Below are 19,850 nucleotides of genomic sequence, written 5' to 3'. Positions count from 1 at the left end.
ACCAGTCCTATGTAGACTATTCCTCATTCTTCAAATCCCCTATCCAACATCACTTTGCAGTCCTTCTCACTGGAGACAGAGCAGACTCCTTGCTCCTTGATTCAGGCTCAGTCACATGATTTTCCCTGGCCAATGATCCCAGGATAGATATGTTTCTACTTGAAATGTCCTTTTGTCCCTCTACCCTGGAGAGCCACTGAATCCCCAGCCCAGACCTCAGAATTAATACATGAGGACCAGACCTGAGCTCAACTTGCAGCAAGGAGCTGACCCAGTTAGACCACAGCTTGAAGCAGAACCTCCAAGCCAAGACATCCCAGCCAACCTCCAGCCAACTCACAGCAGTATGAAGAAGGGTAAGTGACTGCTGTTGTAAGGCATTAAATTTGGGGGATGTTTGTTTCAGGGTCTTATTGTGGCAAAAGCTGACGATTACAGATGGCTCCTCAAGGGAATCCACAAGGCATATAAAGACAGCTTTTCCCTCCAAGGTCACAAAGAGACCAGAGTCACTTACCAGGCTCACCTTTTTTCTTTGAACCAGATTTCTTCTTTGCAGGAGCCTCTTGTTTTGGTGCCTCCTGGCCCTGGACCATGTCTGCATTTTTACCTTGGACAGGAACTGACTCTGACTTTTTACCCTGATTGGCAGCTGCATCCATCTTTTTGCCCTGGTTGGGAGACCCTTCTGCCTTTTTGCCCTGGTTGGGAGTTCCTTCTGTCTTTCTGCTTTGATTAGGGGTTCCTTCAGCTTTTTTCCCCTGGTTCGTGACACACTCTGCCTTTGTGCCCTGATTAGGAACTGAATCTGGTTTTTTGCCCTGGTTGGTGGTCCCCTGTGCCTTTTTGCCTTGGTTAGGGGTCCCTTCTGCCTTTTTGCCCTGGTTGGGGGCTCCCTCTCCCTTTCTGCCCTGGTTGGGGCTCCCCTCTGTTTTTTTGCCTTGGTTAGAAGCCCCCTCCCCCTTTTTGTTCTGATTCTGGGCCCCCTCCCCTTTCTTGCCCTGGTTTGGGGGCCCCTCTCCCTTCTTGCCCTGGTTTTGGGCTCCCTCTCCCTTCTTGCCCTGGTTTGGCATTCCCTCTACCTTTTTGCCCTGGTTCTGAGCCCCCTCTGCTTTTTTACCCTGGTTCTGGGATCCCTCTCCCTTTTTGCCCTGATTCTGGGCCCCCTCAACCTTCTTGCCCTGGTTTGGCGTTCCCTCCAATATTTTACCCTGGTTCTGGGCCCCATCCCCCTTCTTGCCCTGGTTCTGGGCCCCATCCCCTTTCTTGCCCTGGTTCTGAGTCCCTTCCCCCTTCTTGCCCTGGTTCTGAACCCCATCCCCCTTCTTGCCCTGGTTCTGGGCCCCATCCCCCTTCTTGCTCTGGTTCTGAACCCCATCTCCCTTCTTCCCCTGGTTCTGGACCCCATCCCCCTTCTTCCCCTGGTTCTGGGTCCCTTCCCCCTTCTTCCCTTGGTTCTGGGCCCCATCCCCCTTCTTCCCCTGGTTCTGGGCCCCATCCCCCTTCTTGCCCTGGTTCTGGGCCCCATCCCCCTTCTTGCCCTGGTTCTGGTCCCCCTCCCCCTTCTTACCCTGGTTCTGGTCCCCTTCTCCCTTCTTGCCCTGGTTCTGGGCCCCATCCCCTTTCTTACCCTGGTTCTGAACCCCATCCCCTTTCTTGCCCTGGTTCTGGGCCCCATCTCCTTTCTTGCTCTGGTTCTGAACCCCCTCTCCTTTCTTGCCCTGGTTCTGAGCCCCATCCCCTTTCTTTCCCTGGTTCTGAGCACCCTCCCCCTTCTTGCTCTGGTTCTGGGCTCCCTCCAACTTCTTACCTTGGTTTGGAGTTCCCTCCCCCTTCTTGCCCTGGTTCTGAGTTCCCTCTGCCTTCTTACCTTGGTTTGGGGTTCCTTCTATCTTCTTTCCCTGGTTCTGGGTTCCCTCTGCCTTCTTGCCCTGGTTCTGGGTCCCTTCCCCCTTCTTGCCCTGGTTCTGGGTCCCTTCCCCCTTCTTGCCCTGGTTCTGGGTCCCTTCCCCTTTTCTGCCCTGGTTCTGGGTCCCCTCCCCTTTTCTGCCCTGGTTCTGGGTCCCATCCATCTTCTTGCCCTGGTTCTGAGCACCCTCTACCTTCTTGTTCTGATTTGGAGATCCTTCTGCTTTCTTGCTCTGGTTTGGGGTTCCCTCTGCCTTCCTGCCCTGGTTTGGGGTTCCCTCCCCCTTTCTGCCCTGGTTCTGGACCCCTTCTGCCTTCTTGCCTTGAGCAAGGGCAGGGACACTGGTCTTGGCGCCAACTGGGGGCACAACAACCATAGGCACCTCCTTAGGGGAAGCTTCCAAGATGGCAGATTTGGAGGCAAGAACCTGAATGGAATTCACAACAGAACTGACTGCTGGTTCCACTTTGGCCACTTTTTTCTCCTTCTTCTTTCTGTCCTTAGGGGAGGAGGCTGGCTTCTCTTGGGGCATGGCTGGTACCGTAGCTATAGGGGCAACAACGATGGGGGACTGGACTTGGGTCAGGGCCGAAGTCATTTCAGGTGCACGCACTGATTCTTTGAGGAGGATGGTCACATTGGGGGCCAGGTCGTGGTCAGGTATCTTCCCATTAGGTTTCTCTTCCTTTTTCTTGGTCTTTCCTTTCTTCTCCACTGTTTTCTCCTTCTTCTTTTTCTCTACTTTCTGGTGGTGTGTTTTTGCCATCTCTTTGCGTTGGTTAGCTAGGGCTTCTTCATACGACGTCTCCTTCATGGAGAAGGTTGACACCAGGAAGATGCCGATGGCAGAAACAACCATGAACCCACCAAAGACCACAACCCCCAAGGTCTGAGTGTCGTAAATATCCATCTTGGCTGGCTTTCTTTTCACCTGCCAAATACATACATTTGATTACTTTTTGAAGAAACTGAAGCATTTGACAATTTCCATCTCCACCCCTGTCACCAAATCTAAGGTTTCACTAATTCTTTCTTCAGACTAAATTCAGATTAGAAACAAACCCAGGCAATCTTTGGTATCACACATTCTTACCTGCCCCTTTTTAGAAGAGACCAATTTTTATCCAAGATCTGAGCGTCTCTTATTGATGGGAAGTGCAAATAATAGACATTGCAAAGTGCAGATCTATAACAGAGTACTTAATGTCCAGGAGACATTAAGATCAAGTCGCAAATATGATCCCAATTCAAGATGTTCCCCGTGGCAGGGGTCAAAGATGCACTTGAGCACAAGTAAAACCAGATATGAGACAGTGGGGAGTAGTAGGGACTGTGGAGGAAAACGCCCTGCCTAAATTAGGTAGTAGGTTAGACATTCAGCCATAGTTGACTGCCATAGAAATATGAGTACTGAGTTGAGAGATGATCTAATTGTTCACATTAGGCAGAAATCCTTTTCTTCTTCTTCTTCTCTTGATGTGAAATTGACTGATTTTAAAAATACCATGTGAGTAAACTCAAAAACATCAAAGCCTTTTAGCAGTGTACATTTTGGCCAGCAGGCCACTGGCATGCCATCTCTATTTTGTTGCCTCCCTCTTACCCCTAGCACTACTGGGGTCAAAAATAAACAATTGTGCATTACAATCCTAAAACAGTTATCAAGAACTTAGTGAAGGAAAATGTCTTTTTGCCGACAATAGCTCATGCAGTCAGAGAGCCTATAATTTGCAAGTTGGGAAGTAGGAGGGGAAGTCTTGGAAAGCCCATCAGACTCCAGGGTTGGAATTTCACATCTTCGGGCTGCACAAGGGAGGGGACAGTATCAACAGGCCTCTGTCAGGCAACACACCCCACCATTCTCACTGCTGCCTATGGGCAAAAGTCTGAGGGGCCAGAGGCAACAGGGTGCAGACCTTTCTGGCTGATGGCCCAGACTTAGTTCCACTTCACCAAGGAACCAAGGAGTGTATACAGATACTCAACTTTTAACTAATGTTGATGCTATCATCAATTCTCAGTCCACTAAACTGGAAAGAGTGAGAAAAACCTAACCCCTTTTAAAGAGGATCAGCAACAGAACAGGCAAACAGAAAAGGAAAATGGACAGGGAAGGCCAGAAAGGGAGAGGAAAAGAAGAGGACACTGCCCTCTAGGATTCTTAGACACCGCGGAACCTGGGTCTAGGCTGGTGGTGGCTCAGACATTGAGACTGCTCTTCCAAAAAGTTGAGATTCCAACACCTCCTGAGCGTGTGTAGGGATGGAAATATCAAGTGGGAATTTCTAAACAACAATTACAAAAGCCAAATTGTGACAACAGGGTGATTTAAAGAAGGGACTGCAAAGAACAGTGTTTAAATGTCTCAGCATCATATTCTAAGACAAATCACTCTACTTGCAGTTCAAATACAAGATTTCACTGTCTTTCACTGCCCCTTAAGGAGGGTTTTTGATACTTCCCTCACAAAAGCTGCCCAGCACACTTTCATAGTGATCACACTATCAGCAGCTGCTGTAGCACTGACTTCTCCAACAGATGGTGAACCCTGGGTGGCACAGGGCCAAGGCACAGCTTTGCACCCTGGTCATCATGTCTGTAAACAAAGTCTGAGGTAAGCTCCTAGAGGCCTTCGACCTCTGGATGAGATGGCATTTGTGTTTCCAAGTGGATTCTGCCCTCTGGCTGTAGTAGTAATAGCACAGGGCACCACCAGGGCATTCTCTTATGTGACGATCAAGGTAAGCTGTCACAAATGAGCCTTTCCAGGAACACACTCCCCCACACTTGGCATTAAAAAGGGTCTTGTACCCTGCTCAGCCCTGGATGGGTTCAGTGGGTAGAAGGGCAGGACAAGAAGGTTTGCAATGCTGTGGGTCAACCCTATTTCTTGGTAGGTGTCTACCAACTGACGCCAAGTCCTCACAAGGACCTCTCAGAACTCTGCCAATGTGGATGCATTCATGCAGAAATAAAATAAAATAAAACCTAAATTCTAATCACTATATTCCTATTCAGATGACCAAAATCCTCCAAAATACCCCTTTCTGAAGGCAGACCAACACTGGGGTCTGAGTCACCCTAGCTATGGCTCCATAAACCTTAAGTGGCTTCCCAACAACTATGTTCTTGAGAGGTGGCCTATCCTGGAGCTGCAGTTGGCACTGGTCACCAGACCCTAACACAGTGAATGGCCATTGACAGAGCAGGGCCTGTTCACAGCAGAGGACTGTACAGCTCTGTGAAGCCTCACGTTCTCCAACTTCTAAACTCCAGCAGAAAAACCAAGGCTAGAAAATTAGCCTTTAATCTGACTCCACATAGCAAACATGAGATACAAAAATATATTCTCTGTGGGGAGCTAAGAATCAAGAAAAGCAAACTTAGGAGAATATTTTTCCTCTGCAGCACACACAAATGTATGTTTTATTGCAGCACAAATGTATCTTCCCAACTTTTGCAGAACGAGTTGCTTTAAAAAGAAATTACATCCCCACCACTAATTCCTGAGTTAGAATTTTTGAAAAGCAAGCTTTCACAGGAAAATGAAAAGCCTAGTCTTTAGAAATACACTGAAACATTTAAAGCTAGGGTAATATCACTGTGGACAGTAAAGACTTGCTCTACAGCCTCAGAGAGTCAGCTTGGGTGTGGCTACACATATCCTACATGACTTCCAGAAATGATAAAGCCAATAGGGCCTCTCAAATATGTTCTCAAGACCAGCCTCCCTAGTGCTTCCCTTCTGAAATTTGCACTGTGGTAGGAGGCCCACAGTAGGAACTCTTCCAGGGCTTTCCCCTGGGCCACGCCTAGTGGGCAAAGAATTAAGTCAAAAGTGTGCTTATCCATAATACAAGGTATCTCTATTGTGTCAATTCCAGAAACTTTTGTTAAACAGGTATTCTTACTCTCTCTCTCTTACTCTCTCTCTCTCGAGAGTACGCTTAAAAGAGTGTAAGGCAAACAGATGAAGGCCCTAAGAGGGAAGGAGTCAGAAGCAGGGGCCACCCATGCTCACTGACTGAAACTCCCTGAGCACCTCTAGGGTCCCAAGAGAATGATTCTTCCCTGGGGCTTGTCTCAGCTGCTCTGTGGTAGACCACATCTGGATGCTGGGAGAAGCCATGGCTACAGGTAGGGATGGTCAAAGAGGATAAGCCTCCATACCCTTTTCCTAGACATAAGGTGACTTAACAGAAAGAAACAGAACTAAAGCAGAATGGCAGGAAAACAGATATGGCTATATCAGAATCATTATCTCCTTTTTTTCCCCCTTAAGATAAAGGTTGAGCATTTCTAACTCAAAAATCTGAAATGCTCCAAATTCTGAAATTCTGAATACAATATGATGCCACAACTGGAAAATTCCACACCCGACCTCATATGATGGTCTCTGTCAAAACACAGGTGTACTCAAAATACTGTACAAATAATATTCAAGCTGCATGTGTAATAAGGTGTGCAGGAAACATAAATGAATTTAGACTTGGGCCTCATCCCTAAGGTAGTTCTCATTATGTATAAACAAATATTCCAAAAAAAATTTTTAAATCCCAAATCTGAGGGCTAGGGATGTGGCTCAAGCGGTAGCGTGCTTGCCTGGCATGCGTGCGGCCCAGGTTCGATCCTCAACACCACATACAAACAAAGATGTTGTGTCCGCCGATAACTAAAAAATAAATATTAAAATTCTCTCTCTCTCTCTCGTCTCTTTCTCTCTTTAAAAATAAATAAATAAATCCCAAATCTGAAACACTTCTGGTCCAAGCACTTCAGAAAGAGTTCAAAAATAAAGAAGAGCAAGAAAAATATGAAGAGCATGGAAAAAAGATTATCTCTAGATAAGGAAGAGAAGTGAGAGGGAAAGGGAGGGAGAAGGGGAATCACATGGAAGGAGACCCTCATCGTTATACAAAATACACGTATGAGAATAGCGTCAACTTAGGTTGGGTAGAGAGAAGTGATGGGAGGGGAGGGGAATGGATGGGGGAAAGGAAGGATAGTAGAATGAAATAGACATTATTATTGCTGTGTGTATATACGTGACTGCATGACCAATTCTGCAACCTGTACACTCAGAAAAATGAGAAATCATATCCCATCTGATTCAAAAGTATGATATGTCAAGGTCATCCTGCTGTCATGTGTAACTAATTAAAACAAAAAATTTTTTAAAAAAAGAAAAATATGAATGTTTATTTACCCACTTAGAGGATTTATCAAATCCTCTAAGAGTTTGCCATATTGATGAGATATTGTATATAAAATTTATACTACTACTACTACATGAGACTGCAATGTGACATGGCAACCGCAGAATAAAAATTCTCTCTCATTCCCTTCCTTGCTACCCAAGGTCCCTTTCTGAAGGCAACCACTGCAACAAAAGTCATTTTACTATTTAAAATAGTAAAATTCTACTTTTTCCTAAAAACATGAGTAATGCTTTTTGTAGTTAGGATTTCACAATCACTGGGTATTGACTTTGATAGACAACAAGAAAGAGTGATAGAACTTATCCCCATTAGTTCAATGACCAGCACCATTCTCTGACTGGTCTCTTTTTTTATTTTTTACTTTGATTGAACGCAGGGGCACTTAACCACTGGGCCACATCCTCAGCCCCTGTCTGGTCTCTTCCTTCCATTCCTCTGTTCCAATGAGTGGACCTGTTTCTGGATTCTATACTTTGTTTCAAGAGTATATTCATTTATTTGTACCCTGTATCGATACCACTATTTTAGCCTATGCATTCCTTCCAGAATATCCACTGGGATTTTTTTTATTTAAATCACACTGAATTTACAGATAAACACAGAGAGGACTGACATTTGTAACCATGGGAACTTCCTGTCAATGAACACTGTTATGTTACAGCACTACACTGTTTTAAATGTTTTCTCATACTTTCAGAAAGCTTTTATGATTTTTTTCTATAAACTCTTGTAATTTTTGCTGTTGCTATTAAGATTACTACTGCTTTTAAATGTGCTGGCAGAAAAGTATCTTTTGTAATTCACTTTTTCTATTTTCTAGCTATAGACAACCTGCAATGTTCTACAAGTTTGCATAGGTATTATTTACCCAGCTTTTATTATGCTAAGCTCTTGTCAAATCTAGGACTTTGCAGATTCTCTTTGTTAAAAAAAAAAAAATCATGTGTGAAAAACAAGACTGTATTGTTTCTTGCTTCCTAAACTGGATTATCTCATCTCTTCCCGTCTTAGCAGAGTTAGTGGGGAGTGCCCATGCAGGGCTGAGGGGTCAGTGAGGAGAGGCTTTCCCATGCTTTCTAAGTTTTTCCTTCTATGTTTCACTATCACATGTTATACTGACTGCAAGTTTTTCTCAGGTTAAGTAGTGTATCTTATCTTTTTTGGTTACCTGTTTTTAAGCAACTGAGTTATAAATTTTTGCAAATTCTTTTTCATTATCACTTGACATTTTCTCTTTTAATCTGAAATGTGTTGAATTATAATAAAGTACCCCCCCTCCTTATCAGCTAGGGATATATTCCAAGACTCCAGTGGAAGCCTGAAATCAAACAGTGCCAAATCCTATATGTATATATCATGTTTTTTCCTATTTGTACATATTTATCATGAAAAAAAGTTTGTTAATTAGAGCAAAAATTGACAATAAAATAAGACAATTATAATAATACACTATAATACGTCACGTCCCTACTTGTGTTTTAGGCCATTGTTAAACAAAATAAGGTTTACTTGTGCAGTACCATGATAGACTTAGTCTGATGACACAGACTAATGGGCAGGTAGCACATATAGTCTGGATACACTGGATGAAGGGAGTATGTCCTGAGTATGATGTGTAAGAGGATAATCCTTAGCTTATTCTAAGATAACTGAGTGACCCTGATACTAACCTTAGACAACAACCTGAGAATGACCTCTGATTTTTCTACTTTAGAACACATAAAAAGTCCACATAAAAATATTAAGGAACCAAATCTAGAGATAATATTTCATGAGATTTTATCACACTACTCAGAATAGCAAACAATTTAAAATTTATGAATTGTTTCTTTTTTAAAATTCATTTATTTATTCTGATTAGGTATATATGACAGCAGAATGCATTTTGATTCACTGTACACAACTGCAGCACACATTTTCATTTCTCTGGTTGTACACAATAAAACGTCACACCATATGTGTAGTCATACATGTATCTAGAGTAATGATGTCCATCTCATTCCACCATCTTTCTTGTCCCCATTATGAATTATTTCTATAATTTTCCATTTAATATTTTTGGGCCATACTTACCCATAACAAAAACAGTGGAAAGTGAAACCATAAGGGGGGGATTATTATCATACATATTCTGTTAACTCAAAAAGATGATTTCTACGGCATAAACGAGTCCTCAAAAGGTGGGGTGTTTTTTTTTAAATACTGTCTCTAGATTTGGTTTATTTATATTTTTATGTGGAATTTCTGTATGTTCTAAGTAGAAAAATCAGAGATCATTCTGAGGTTGTTCTCTGATCTTGGAATCAGGATCACTCAATTCTCATAGAATGAACTAGGATTATTCCCTTCCTCCATTTTTTGGAAAAGTTTGTATGAAATTGTGGTTATTTGCTCTTTGTAGGTTTGGAAGACTAGGGGTATAATAAAACTGTCAGGATGGATGTCTGGAGATATTTTCTTGGAGTAGAGAGTAGAACAGTATAGAACTCAGGTAGAGTGCTGCTTCAATTTCAATGATGATTCTAGGCCCAATTAATTTTCCCTATTTCTTTGATCTTCCATTCTGTTCTCTCCAATTTCTTGACATGAACATTTATCAATTTTCATTCCTCTTTTCTTATAGCAAATATTTAAGGCAATACATTTTCCTCATAAGTACTGCTGTAGCTTCATCCTACAGGCATCAATGAACAGCATTTTCATAACCGCTTTTATTTTCTAGCTCCCATGTGTTTCTTCTTTGACCTGTGACTAGGCAGTGCTTAACTTTCCTAACACATAGGATGAGTCTGAAGTATGGCTGATAAATCCTAATTTAACTGTATTATAAGCCTACAGATTTTTAACCAAAAAAATAAATAATTATTGTGTATCCTAGGACATGGACACAGATACATACATACATATTAATATACACACACACATAGAGAGAGAAAACCAAGTAAATAAAATTCTCATGAAACAACTCAATCTTAGTAGATGGAATGCACTATTGTTGTTTTTTTCTCTGTCATCAAAAGTTACAGAAGATGTTATATAACAAACTAAAATGACTCCAATGCTTGCAGTTTGAAAAACTCTAATTTAGATTATGTATTTGGTGATTTTTACTACATTGTAGTCAAGTTTTTTGTCCCAGCACTTGGTATTGAATCAAAGGCCTAGTGCATACTAGGCAAGCACTCTGCCACTGAGTTATATATCCTCAGCCCTTTTTATTTTGAAACAGGATCTCTCTAAGTTGCCCAGGTTGGCCTCACACTTGCCATCCTCCTGTCTCAACCTCCTGATTAGATGGAATTATAGGCATGTGCCTCCAAACCAGGATTGTGATCAATATTTATAAATATATGTATACTCTGTAGAATATAAGGTCCTGTGTGAATCCTTAGTTCTAGCTTAATAATCTTCTATACATCACTAGGTTTTTGCCTACCTAATCAAGCAGCTATTGAGAACTCATAAGTTTCCCACTATTGTGCTTTGTTTAGAGACTATCTTGTTAGGTGAACATAATATCAGAATTATTACATCTTCCTGGTAAAGAGCCTATTACCTCCCCTCTATTCTTCAATGTCTCTATTTATCCTAATAATAATTTATTTTCCTTAAAGTTGTTTGATTACTTAAAAGCCCTACCAAAATTTCTGGGGTTAATATTGGCCTGGAACCTTTTTCTATTTTTTACTTGCAACTCCTCTGTGTCCCTATGTTTTAAGTGGAGCTCTTAAAAATAGCATATAGCTGGGTTTTATTTTAAGACCAGTGGCAATTTGTCTTTTTAACTGGTAGGTTTAATCCACCAACATCTATTGTGGTTTCCTATGTAATTGGATTCATTTATACTCTCCTTTTATACTTCCTATTTATAACAGTTTCTTTACATATTTTCCCATTCTTTTTTGCACTCTTATTGGATTATTCAAGTGTTATCCTTTTTTCCTTTATGATTTAGTTCCACTTTATCATTGAATAATACTTTAAAAAAAAATTTAACTAAGCCCAGAATGGTAATGCACACTTGTAATCCCAGCTCTTCAGGAGGCTGAGGCAGGAGGATCACAAGTTCATGGTCAGTGTGGGCAACTTAAAGACCCTGTCTTAAAATAAAATAAAAAGGCGTAGGGGTATAGTTCAGTGGTTGAGCACTTACCTATCATGTGCTAGGCCCTGGACTGGGCCCAGTAGCACAGAAAAATTCAGGAGACTTTGCTTCTCTACCTCAGAACAAAACCAGGTAAGTGCTTACCTATCCTCCTCTCCCCTTATTAATCATGGGATAATGTCTGCTCTTCCATTGAGGATGCAGGCCTTCAAGGGTTTGGGACTTAAATGGCTATGTGAAGGAAAGCTCAGTTCCCACTTCCACTTCAGATAATCCCTTACCCCCTGGGCATTAAAGCAAAAAAAGACTGTAGTTGTCATTACCCCACCCCTATCCCAGGGTCAGTTTAGGCTAGGCCCCAGTCACTTCTCACTTAGCTTACAGTTTCTGGCAATCTCTTTGCTACCCCATAAGCAAAACTTTTTTTAAAAAAATGCTTATTAACTTCATCTAACATTTCTAAAATGAAATCAGAGTATCTGGTCTAAAATTTTAAATGTAATCTTGGATTTGTTTTTGTTTTGTTTTGTTTAACCCAGAGGAACTAAGAGAAAATGCAGTAACTAAAGACAGCTCTGAAATCACTTATTTCATGTGTTAATAGGATGGAAATAACTGACTTCCTACTTTAAAGAAACAATACTACTCATTTCAAAGAAGAGTTGAAACACTAAAAATAGAAATGTATTCTATTATAAGTCTCATTCATCAGCCATTTCAGATTCAATTTGTATACCTGAGGAAAAAAATAAAGAGTTGACACGTTTGTGTTTCTCAAAATCACGAAGTCTTTGGAAAAGTAGGTATCTAAATAGACTTAAATCTTCTGAGAGCTTTAAGAAATCTACAAGCTTCATCTTATGAAGACAACATGCCTATGTGGTAGGAATCAAGGATCCTGATTTTTAAAAATAAACATGAAGAGTAAAGATGTGTTGGCCCACAACAGAGTGCTTATTGCAGTTGACATGCACCTCTCAGAAAGCAGGGATGAACTTGACCTGCACTGCATGCAGCCAGCCTCCTCACATCGCGTCAGTATCTGCTGATATCAGGACAATATGTGTTAATTTATTTTATAAGGACCAAATTTACAAAGAAAAACACAACTGTCTTGAAGGAGAAATTAATGTCCACCATGAAGTCTTACTCATTTTTTCAGAGAGTTATTTCTTGGTTCTTCACGGTTTTTACACACTTGCAAAAGGTCTCTACGTTTCATTTTCAATTTGTTACTGGTATAAGAAATGTATTTGATTCAGGTATGGTAAATTTTTGCCTAATTCTAATAATACATCTGAAGACTTTTTTTTAAGTTTTCTATATATCTAAGCATATGAACCATTGTTTTGTTCTTTTCTTCCCACTCTTGATATGCTCTGTTTCACTCTTCTTGACAGGGTAGGACTCCAACACAGCACTAAAGAGAAAGGACGGACGGCTGCAGAGGCACACACCTATATTCTATCTACATGGAAGGTAGACAGGAGGATTTTAAGTTTAGCAAGACCCTGCCTCAAAATAAAAAGGGCTGGAATATAATTCAGTTGGCAAAGTATTTCTGGGTTCAACCCCCAGTATGAACAAAAAACAAAAAAGAGAGGGAAAAAGGATGATGCTAGGCAACCAGTTCTTCCTGATATCTAAGGGCAGGATTTTATGAATCCCTTTTTTCAGTGTGATGTTTGCTACAGGCTTTCTGTAGACATCCTTTATCAGTTTAAAAAAGTCCATTTTTATCCCTAGTTTGCATAAATACATGGTTAATTTTATCAAATACTTTCTCTGTATTTGATAATCACTCTGTGCTACTCCTGTAATATGTTAGCATAGGAGATGAATATAAACATATTTAAAACATTAAACCAAGTTTGCATTCCTAGGATAAATATGTCATTATACATACTAATTGATTTGGTTTGTATTTTTAGGAGTAAGATTTGAAAATTTTCTTCCCACCTATTTTCATCAGGTTTTGTATCAAGATGAGTAGATAGTGTAGTGTTTCTTTTTTCTTTTTTTGAAGAGTTTGTGAACAACTGAAATACTTTTCTTTAAAAGTCTAGTAGAGCTAATCAGTGAAGTCATCCGGAACTGCTATTTTCTGTGTGAGAAAACTTGAAGGATCTAATTTCCTTAATAATTATAGGACTATGCAAGTTTTCTATCTCTTCTTGATTCAGTACTGATAAGTTATATTTTCTAGAAACTTATTAATATTCTAAGAATTTGCAAAACCTTTGCCATGTTGAGATGTAAAAGGGAAGTTTTTGATGTATGATGTATAACTCCTCTCTAGTTATTAGATATTTTAATAAATGTTAATAAATATTGATTTTAAAATTTATGTAGCACAAGTTCTTCATAATAACCACTTATCTTTTAAAGTCTACATCATCTGTAGTGAAGTCCCATTTTACATACTTGATATTAGTAATTTATGTCTTTCTCTTGATCAATTTTGCTTGAGATTTGTCAATATTACTCATCTCTTCTAAGGGTGAAATTATGGTTTTGTTGAGGTTTTCTATTATATATTTGTTTTCTGTTTCATTAATCCTTATTTTACTTCTTGCTGATTGACAGGTTTATTTTGCCTTTTGTAATGTCTCAAGATACATGCTTAGTTCATTAATTTTCATCTTTTCTCCTTCTGAATGCATTTAAAGTCATAAATTACCTGGTAAATAATATTTTACCTACATGCTACAACTTTTAACATACTATACATTTCAACATTTTTATTTCTCATTATTTTTTTTACCTACACATGAATACTAGAAGCAATTTAAAATTTCTAAGTACACGGAGATTTTCTTTTTATTCATATTTCTGATTTAATTGAATAGTGATCTATCTTCTCTGTACAATTTCAAACCTTTATTATTTCTTGAGAATTACTTTAAAGGCTACAGATATGGCTAACCTGAAGTATGCACTGGCTATAATGTTTTATTTACAAAAAAATCATTACATACCAGCCAGGTATGGAGGCACATGCCTGTTAATATCAGGACCTTGGGAGGCTGAAGCAGGAGGATCCCAAGATCAAAACCATTTATCAGCAATTTAACTAGACTTTGTCTCTAAATAAAATACAAAGAGGGCTGGGTATGTGGCTCAGTGGTTAAGCACCAGAGTTCAATCCCTGGTACCCCCACACACACAAAATCGTTACAAACTACATTCCTACTGCTCTGTTTAGCTGACAGGATTACTAAAATTCTCTTCTATGAATATAGATTTGACCATTTTTTGAAAATTGTCAGTTCATGCTTTATGTATTAAGATTGAGCAATTTTAACTTTAGAATTAACAATCTTCAAATTGCATGCTTATCATTATGAAATGACCTTCTCTCTACATAATGGGTTTTGCCTTGAAGCATATTTGATATTACATTAATACACCAGTTTTTTTTTAATAGTTTTTCTGTAGTACCTTTTTCTATTCTTTTACTTTCACCATCTTTCATAAATACCTCAAGAGCTGGATGTTTTTAAAACCCAGTATGAACAAAATATTTACATTTTAACTGGAATATTTAGGTCATTTACATTTAATAAGAATGCTGATATTTGGGTTTAAATCTGCATTTTGTGCTACTTTATTCCCTATCCTGGGTTACTTTCTATCTTTCTTGATTATTTAATACGTTTTATTCACCATCCTCTACCCCACTATTACAGAAGTAACTCACTGTTTCTACTCTTTAGTAATTATCTTTAAAAATCAACATGCAAGGTTCACAAATTTCAGTTAAACAAAAATTTTACCCTCCCCCATAAATTTCACTACCTTTTCCAACTTAGATCTTACTATTTTTATGTATATAATCTCATTTTATTTACATTTATTTAGGATTGTTCAAAAATTAATGAGTTTTACTCTTCAATGCCTGCAGACTCACTTTTTTCCATCTGGCCTCATCTTTCTTCCAAGAATATCCTTGAGAATGTCCTTTAGCCAAGATCCATAGTAACCCTCTTGGTTTATGTCTTAAAATGACCTTTTCACCTTCACTGTTGAATTTTTCCCTCTAACCACTAACCTATCCACACGTAAACCTGTTTTTAGAGGGTTGGTTTTAGTTTTTAATCAATGTCTTATCCATTTTGCGAAAATTCTCAGTCATGATCTCTTTAGATACCCACTGAAGAGATCCAGATCCTCTCCTGGATCCCCAATTATACACACTTCTCAGTCCATTCTCTGCGAATCTCTATTGGTCTTACAAAGTATTCATCTATTTTATTTAGTTAGTTAGTTAGTTGTTGATGAACCTTTATTTATTTCTATGCAGTTCTGAGAATCAAACCCAATGCCTAACACATGCTAGGCAAGAGCTCTACCGCTGAGCTACAACCCCAGCCCCATCTATTTGGTTTTTAAAAATGAATCTATATATTTTCTTCTGTTCTACCTTCCAGTCCATTTCTTCTCTTCAGTTTTATCTAATCTGATGATAATCCCATTTGTCAGATTTTTATTACAATTATTGACATTTTCATATTTACATGTTGGACCTGGTTCAGTGTTCAAAATATGCCAAACCATTTTATAGTTTCTTGTTCCTTATGGGTATTTTCAACCTTGCCTATTACTTTCAGTAAGTGGTGGTATTTAATATGCATCAACACCACCATCTTATATTTTTACATATATTTTATATTATGTTCTTATGTTCCTCACTGACAGCACTTTGCATCCTTTGTCTAGTTCTGTGTGTTTTGTGAGCATAGGCTGTTCATTTTCCTGTTACACTTTTACTGGGAATTTAACGAGCTTACATAAAGGTACAGTTCTTCATAGACCTGCCTGCTCAGAGACTGGCACAAGAGCACTATCTGTCCAGGTCAATTATAAAATAACTTTAAAATGAGCTTGTTTCCCAGTACTCAGTTCATGTGATCTACATAAGGGACAACTTTTCATATCCACTTCTCAGGCTATGCCATTCCACACAACCTGGCTCTTGGGTAGGGTAAGCACTTCCTTTCTTCTTTCCTTTCCTTCCTTTCTATTTATTTATTTGCTGTGTACTCTGGTCCATCTGCATATTTGCTTATTTATCTTGCAGTGTTCGGGATTGAAACTTGGGCCTCCCAAATGCTAAGCAAGCGCTCTACCCCTGAGCTACATTCCCAGTCCCAGAAGTGCTTACTTAGGACTTTCCTTCTTCCTACAGGTATTGAAGTCCCTAGTGGTTCTAGCTCTTAGGAGAGGCTCTCCTATTATGCTGCCCATGTCGATCTCTGCCACTTGTGCTGAGAGATTCCCTCAAAATTTAAGAGTTTGCACAGTTCACCCAAGGCCCTCAGAGTCATGTTTATCCTTCTTCAGTATCTTCCAGGCCATTCCATGCTTTACAGGAGGTGTTTCTGATCTTCTATCTAGTACTTGCCCCAGCCCATCCCAAATCAGAAGACTGGTCTAGACAACCCAGACCTTACCTCACCAGAAACCCAGTGTCCCTTCAATCTTTAAGCTAACTGATAGCTGCTGGCACTGTTGCCACTCGCAGTCTAACCAAATTCCAGCCAATCAAGATCTTCAAAGAAAAGGGAAAACATCACTGTTATGTGACAGGAAGGCTGGCTGTGCCAGCAAGACAAGTTTCTAATCCAGACCTGGATAAGTGCTGCTTTATCCACAGTTTCCCTTTCTGAGGTTTCAGGTACCCAGTCAGCCACAGTCTAAAGTATGTATCGTCAAAAGGTCAATGTGACCTAATGCTTTATCACACTGCCTACATCATTTACTTAACTTCATCTCGTCAGGCAGGCATTGCACCGTCTCACATTGTCAACAGAAAAACAATGGGTGCAGAACAAGATACCGAGAAATACCACATTCACATAATTTTTATTACAGATATTGTTGGAACTCTTCTTCTCTGTTATGTTATTGTTGTTAATATCATACTGTGCCCAATTCATAAATTCAACTTTATCATATTACATTGTATAGAAAAAAAATGTTGTATGTATGGGGTTCAGAGCTACCTGCAATTTTAGGCATCCACAGGAGTCACAGGAATATATTCCCACAGATGGGGGAACTACTATACCCTAATCCCAAGGGTGGGAGGTGGATAAGTAGGAGATCCTGCAGGTGTATCCCCACACCACCATACTCATGGAAGGGGTGGATCTTCTAATTAGAAATGTATGAACCAGGGCTGAATAAGGTCTGGTATCCAACTGTTGTTTGCCTTGTTTTTAAGAAACCAATAGGGATCAGATCAGAACACAAATCAACTCCATCACTTAATTTTTATGAGGAGCTCCTTTCCACTTGGATTTGTGGTGAAGAAATAACATTTGCTCACTGACATTAAATCTGACCCTCCTATCAGCCCTTGCAAAGACCCATCTTTGATTAACAAATTCTGCTGGCCAGACATTCCCATGTCTGTGACAAAAGAACTCTGGTATGAAGGAATTGATTCTTATTATCAAACTTTGGTTCCTTCCTAAAGTCAGTCATTTCACAATGCACTCTAAACTCTCATATACTACTGGTGGGAGTACAAATTAATAGAAGCATTTTGGGGGAAAAGTCTGGCACTGTCTTCTAAAGCTGAGCACACACTTCCTCGTGGCTCCGCAATTCCACTCCAATGAAAACATGAATATGTGTTCACCATAAGTCAGAGGCAAGACCAGTATTATCTGTAACAGCCCCAAATTGGAAACTATCCAAGTACCTATCCAGAGTAAAATGGATAAAATGAGATATATTCACATACTGGAATATAAACAACAAGAATGAATGAATAAACTACAGCTATCCCAAATACATGGATGAAATCTTACACATATCCTGAGGAAAAGACAAGCATATGCCACGTGATTCCACATCTATAGAATTCCTACAAAGGCAAAAAGAATCTATTAGAAATAGGAGAGGGCTGGAGATGTGGCTCAAGCGGTAGCGCACTTGCCTGGCATGCGTGTGGCCCAGGTTCGATCCTCAGCACCACATACAAACAAAGATGTTGTGTCCACCGAAAATTAAAAAATAAATATTAAAAAATTCCCTCTCTCTCTCTCTCTCTCTCTCTTAAATAAAATAAAATAAAATAAAAAAATAAAAATATTACCTTTAAAAAAAAAAAAGAAAGAAATAGGAGAACAGATGTCCTTGGGGACAGGCAGCAAGTAAAAGGGGACACAGGGACACAAGAAGAGCTATAGAGAAAAATAATAGACTTCTTGATCTGATGGTTAAACAAGGGTTTATACTCTGTAAAAAAAAAATGTATTGAGCTATAGACTCAAATATATTTACTTCAGTAAAGAGTTAAAAATATGTGTGCTGGGCTGGGGCTGAAGCTCAGTGGTAGAGTGCTCGCATAGCATGTGTGAGGCACTGGGTTTGAACCTTAGCACCACATTAAAAAAATAAATAAATAAAGATATTGTGTCCACCTAAAACTAAAAAATAAATATTGTTTTAAAAGTATGTGGGCCATCTCTGCCAGGAAAATGCATCTCATGGATCCTGAAGGAGAGGTAAATTTAAGGCCTAAAGAATCTGTCACAGTTCTGTCTTTACTGCCACCTCCCAGCTCTTACATATACACAATATTGTTCTCTCCAAAGAGAGGAATTAAAGAAACCAGGCAGGTGTTATCTCCTGATGTGTCCAGGATAGCAAGGAACCACACCTACTGTGATATCCTCCTCACAGTCTTAAAAAATAAAACTGTACAACATAAGGCTCAGGAACTTAAGACAGAAGCTACATATGACAGTCAACTTAGGGCTGGGCTTCAGAGTCAAGGCTAAAGTTGACTTTTCAGAAGTTCCTTGACAAGTCCCTAATAAGACTTTTCATGAAGAGTTGCAATAATTCATTTATTTTTTAGCTCCTTCCTTCCCTGAATCATTTATTATTATAAATTTTTGAAAATTAAGATTTTTCTAAGTACTACAGTATAAATATCAAGAACCAAAAATAAGAATGTATCCAACAGAAATAAAGCTACATCAATTCCTATTCATAGAAAACTCAATTGTCTTTGATACAGTTGAGCTGTACATTCTGATCACTGAAGGACAAATTCCAGAAAACACCACACCTAGGTATGGACAAGGGTCTTTCACACTTCCATGTAAAATGAGTAGGTCGTAAACCGTCATTACAAAGGGCTAGGAATCTAGGATGTTCTTTTCCATTCTTTGCCTACAAGCAGGAGAGAAGGAGAAATGAAGGATGGCGGCTAGCCTGGAATCCACTCTCACCTACAAGACCAGCATGCCTTTGACCAGGCTTCCTCCATCTCTGCTAACTTACACACTAAAGCCCTCTGAGGGCAAAGAAGCGCACTGAGAGGGGAGGCAGCAGAATAACCTCATCAAGTCCTCTCACTCCTTAGTCTGACCAAGAGAAAAGAAAATGTAATACCAACTAAAAGAAAAGAATTCTTCCTCCTACCACTAAGAAACACTGAAATACAAAATCCACCTCTATTCAGAGCAAGCCAGCACATTGTTCAGAACCAAAAATAACGTTTTGTTTCCTGGTTAAGTGTGTCGTCACTGATATGCTCAGTTACTCTGCAAACCCCACCTCATGCTCATAATTCACACAGGGAAACACAGGATGCTGA

At 39.6% G+C, this 19,850-nt stretch overlaps 1 protein-coding gene across 4 annotated transcripts in view; it reads right to left on the bottom strand.

The window, feature by feature from the left end:
- Positions 1 to 19,850, bottom strand: part of Rrbp1 (ribosome binding protein 1) — a 69,543-nt gene that overhangs the window by 43,251 nt on the left and 6,442 nt on the right. For 3 of the 4 annotated variants that reach the window (XM_078051362.1, XM_078051363.1, XM_078051365.1), the window contains exon 2: positions 518 to 2,840. In XM_078051362.1, the coding sequence (XP_077907488.1) occupies positions 518 to 2,819 (2,302 nt within the window). In that variant the 5' untranslated portion in view covers positions 2,820 to 2,840. The remainder of the gene's footprint in view (positions 1 to 517; positions 2,841 to 19,850) is intronic. The other variant, XM_078051364.1, reaches the window with a different exon arrangement.

This window comes from Ictidomys tridecemlineatus, chromosome 5 (genome assembly GCF_052094955.1).
Source record: "Ictidomys tridecemlineatus isolate mIctTri1 chromosome 5, mIctTri1.hap1, whole genome shotgun sequence".
NCBI lineage: Eukaryota > Metazoa > Chordata > Mammalia > Rodentia > Sciuridae > Ictidomys > Ictidomys tridecemlineatus.
The sequence above is the reverse complement of the archived record's forward strand: the minus strand, read 5'-3'. Positions and strand labels throughout refer to the sequence as shown.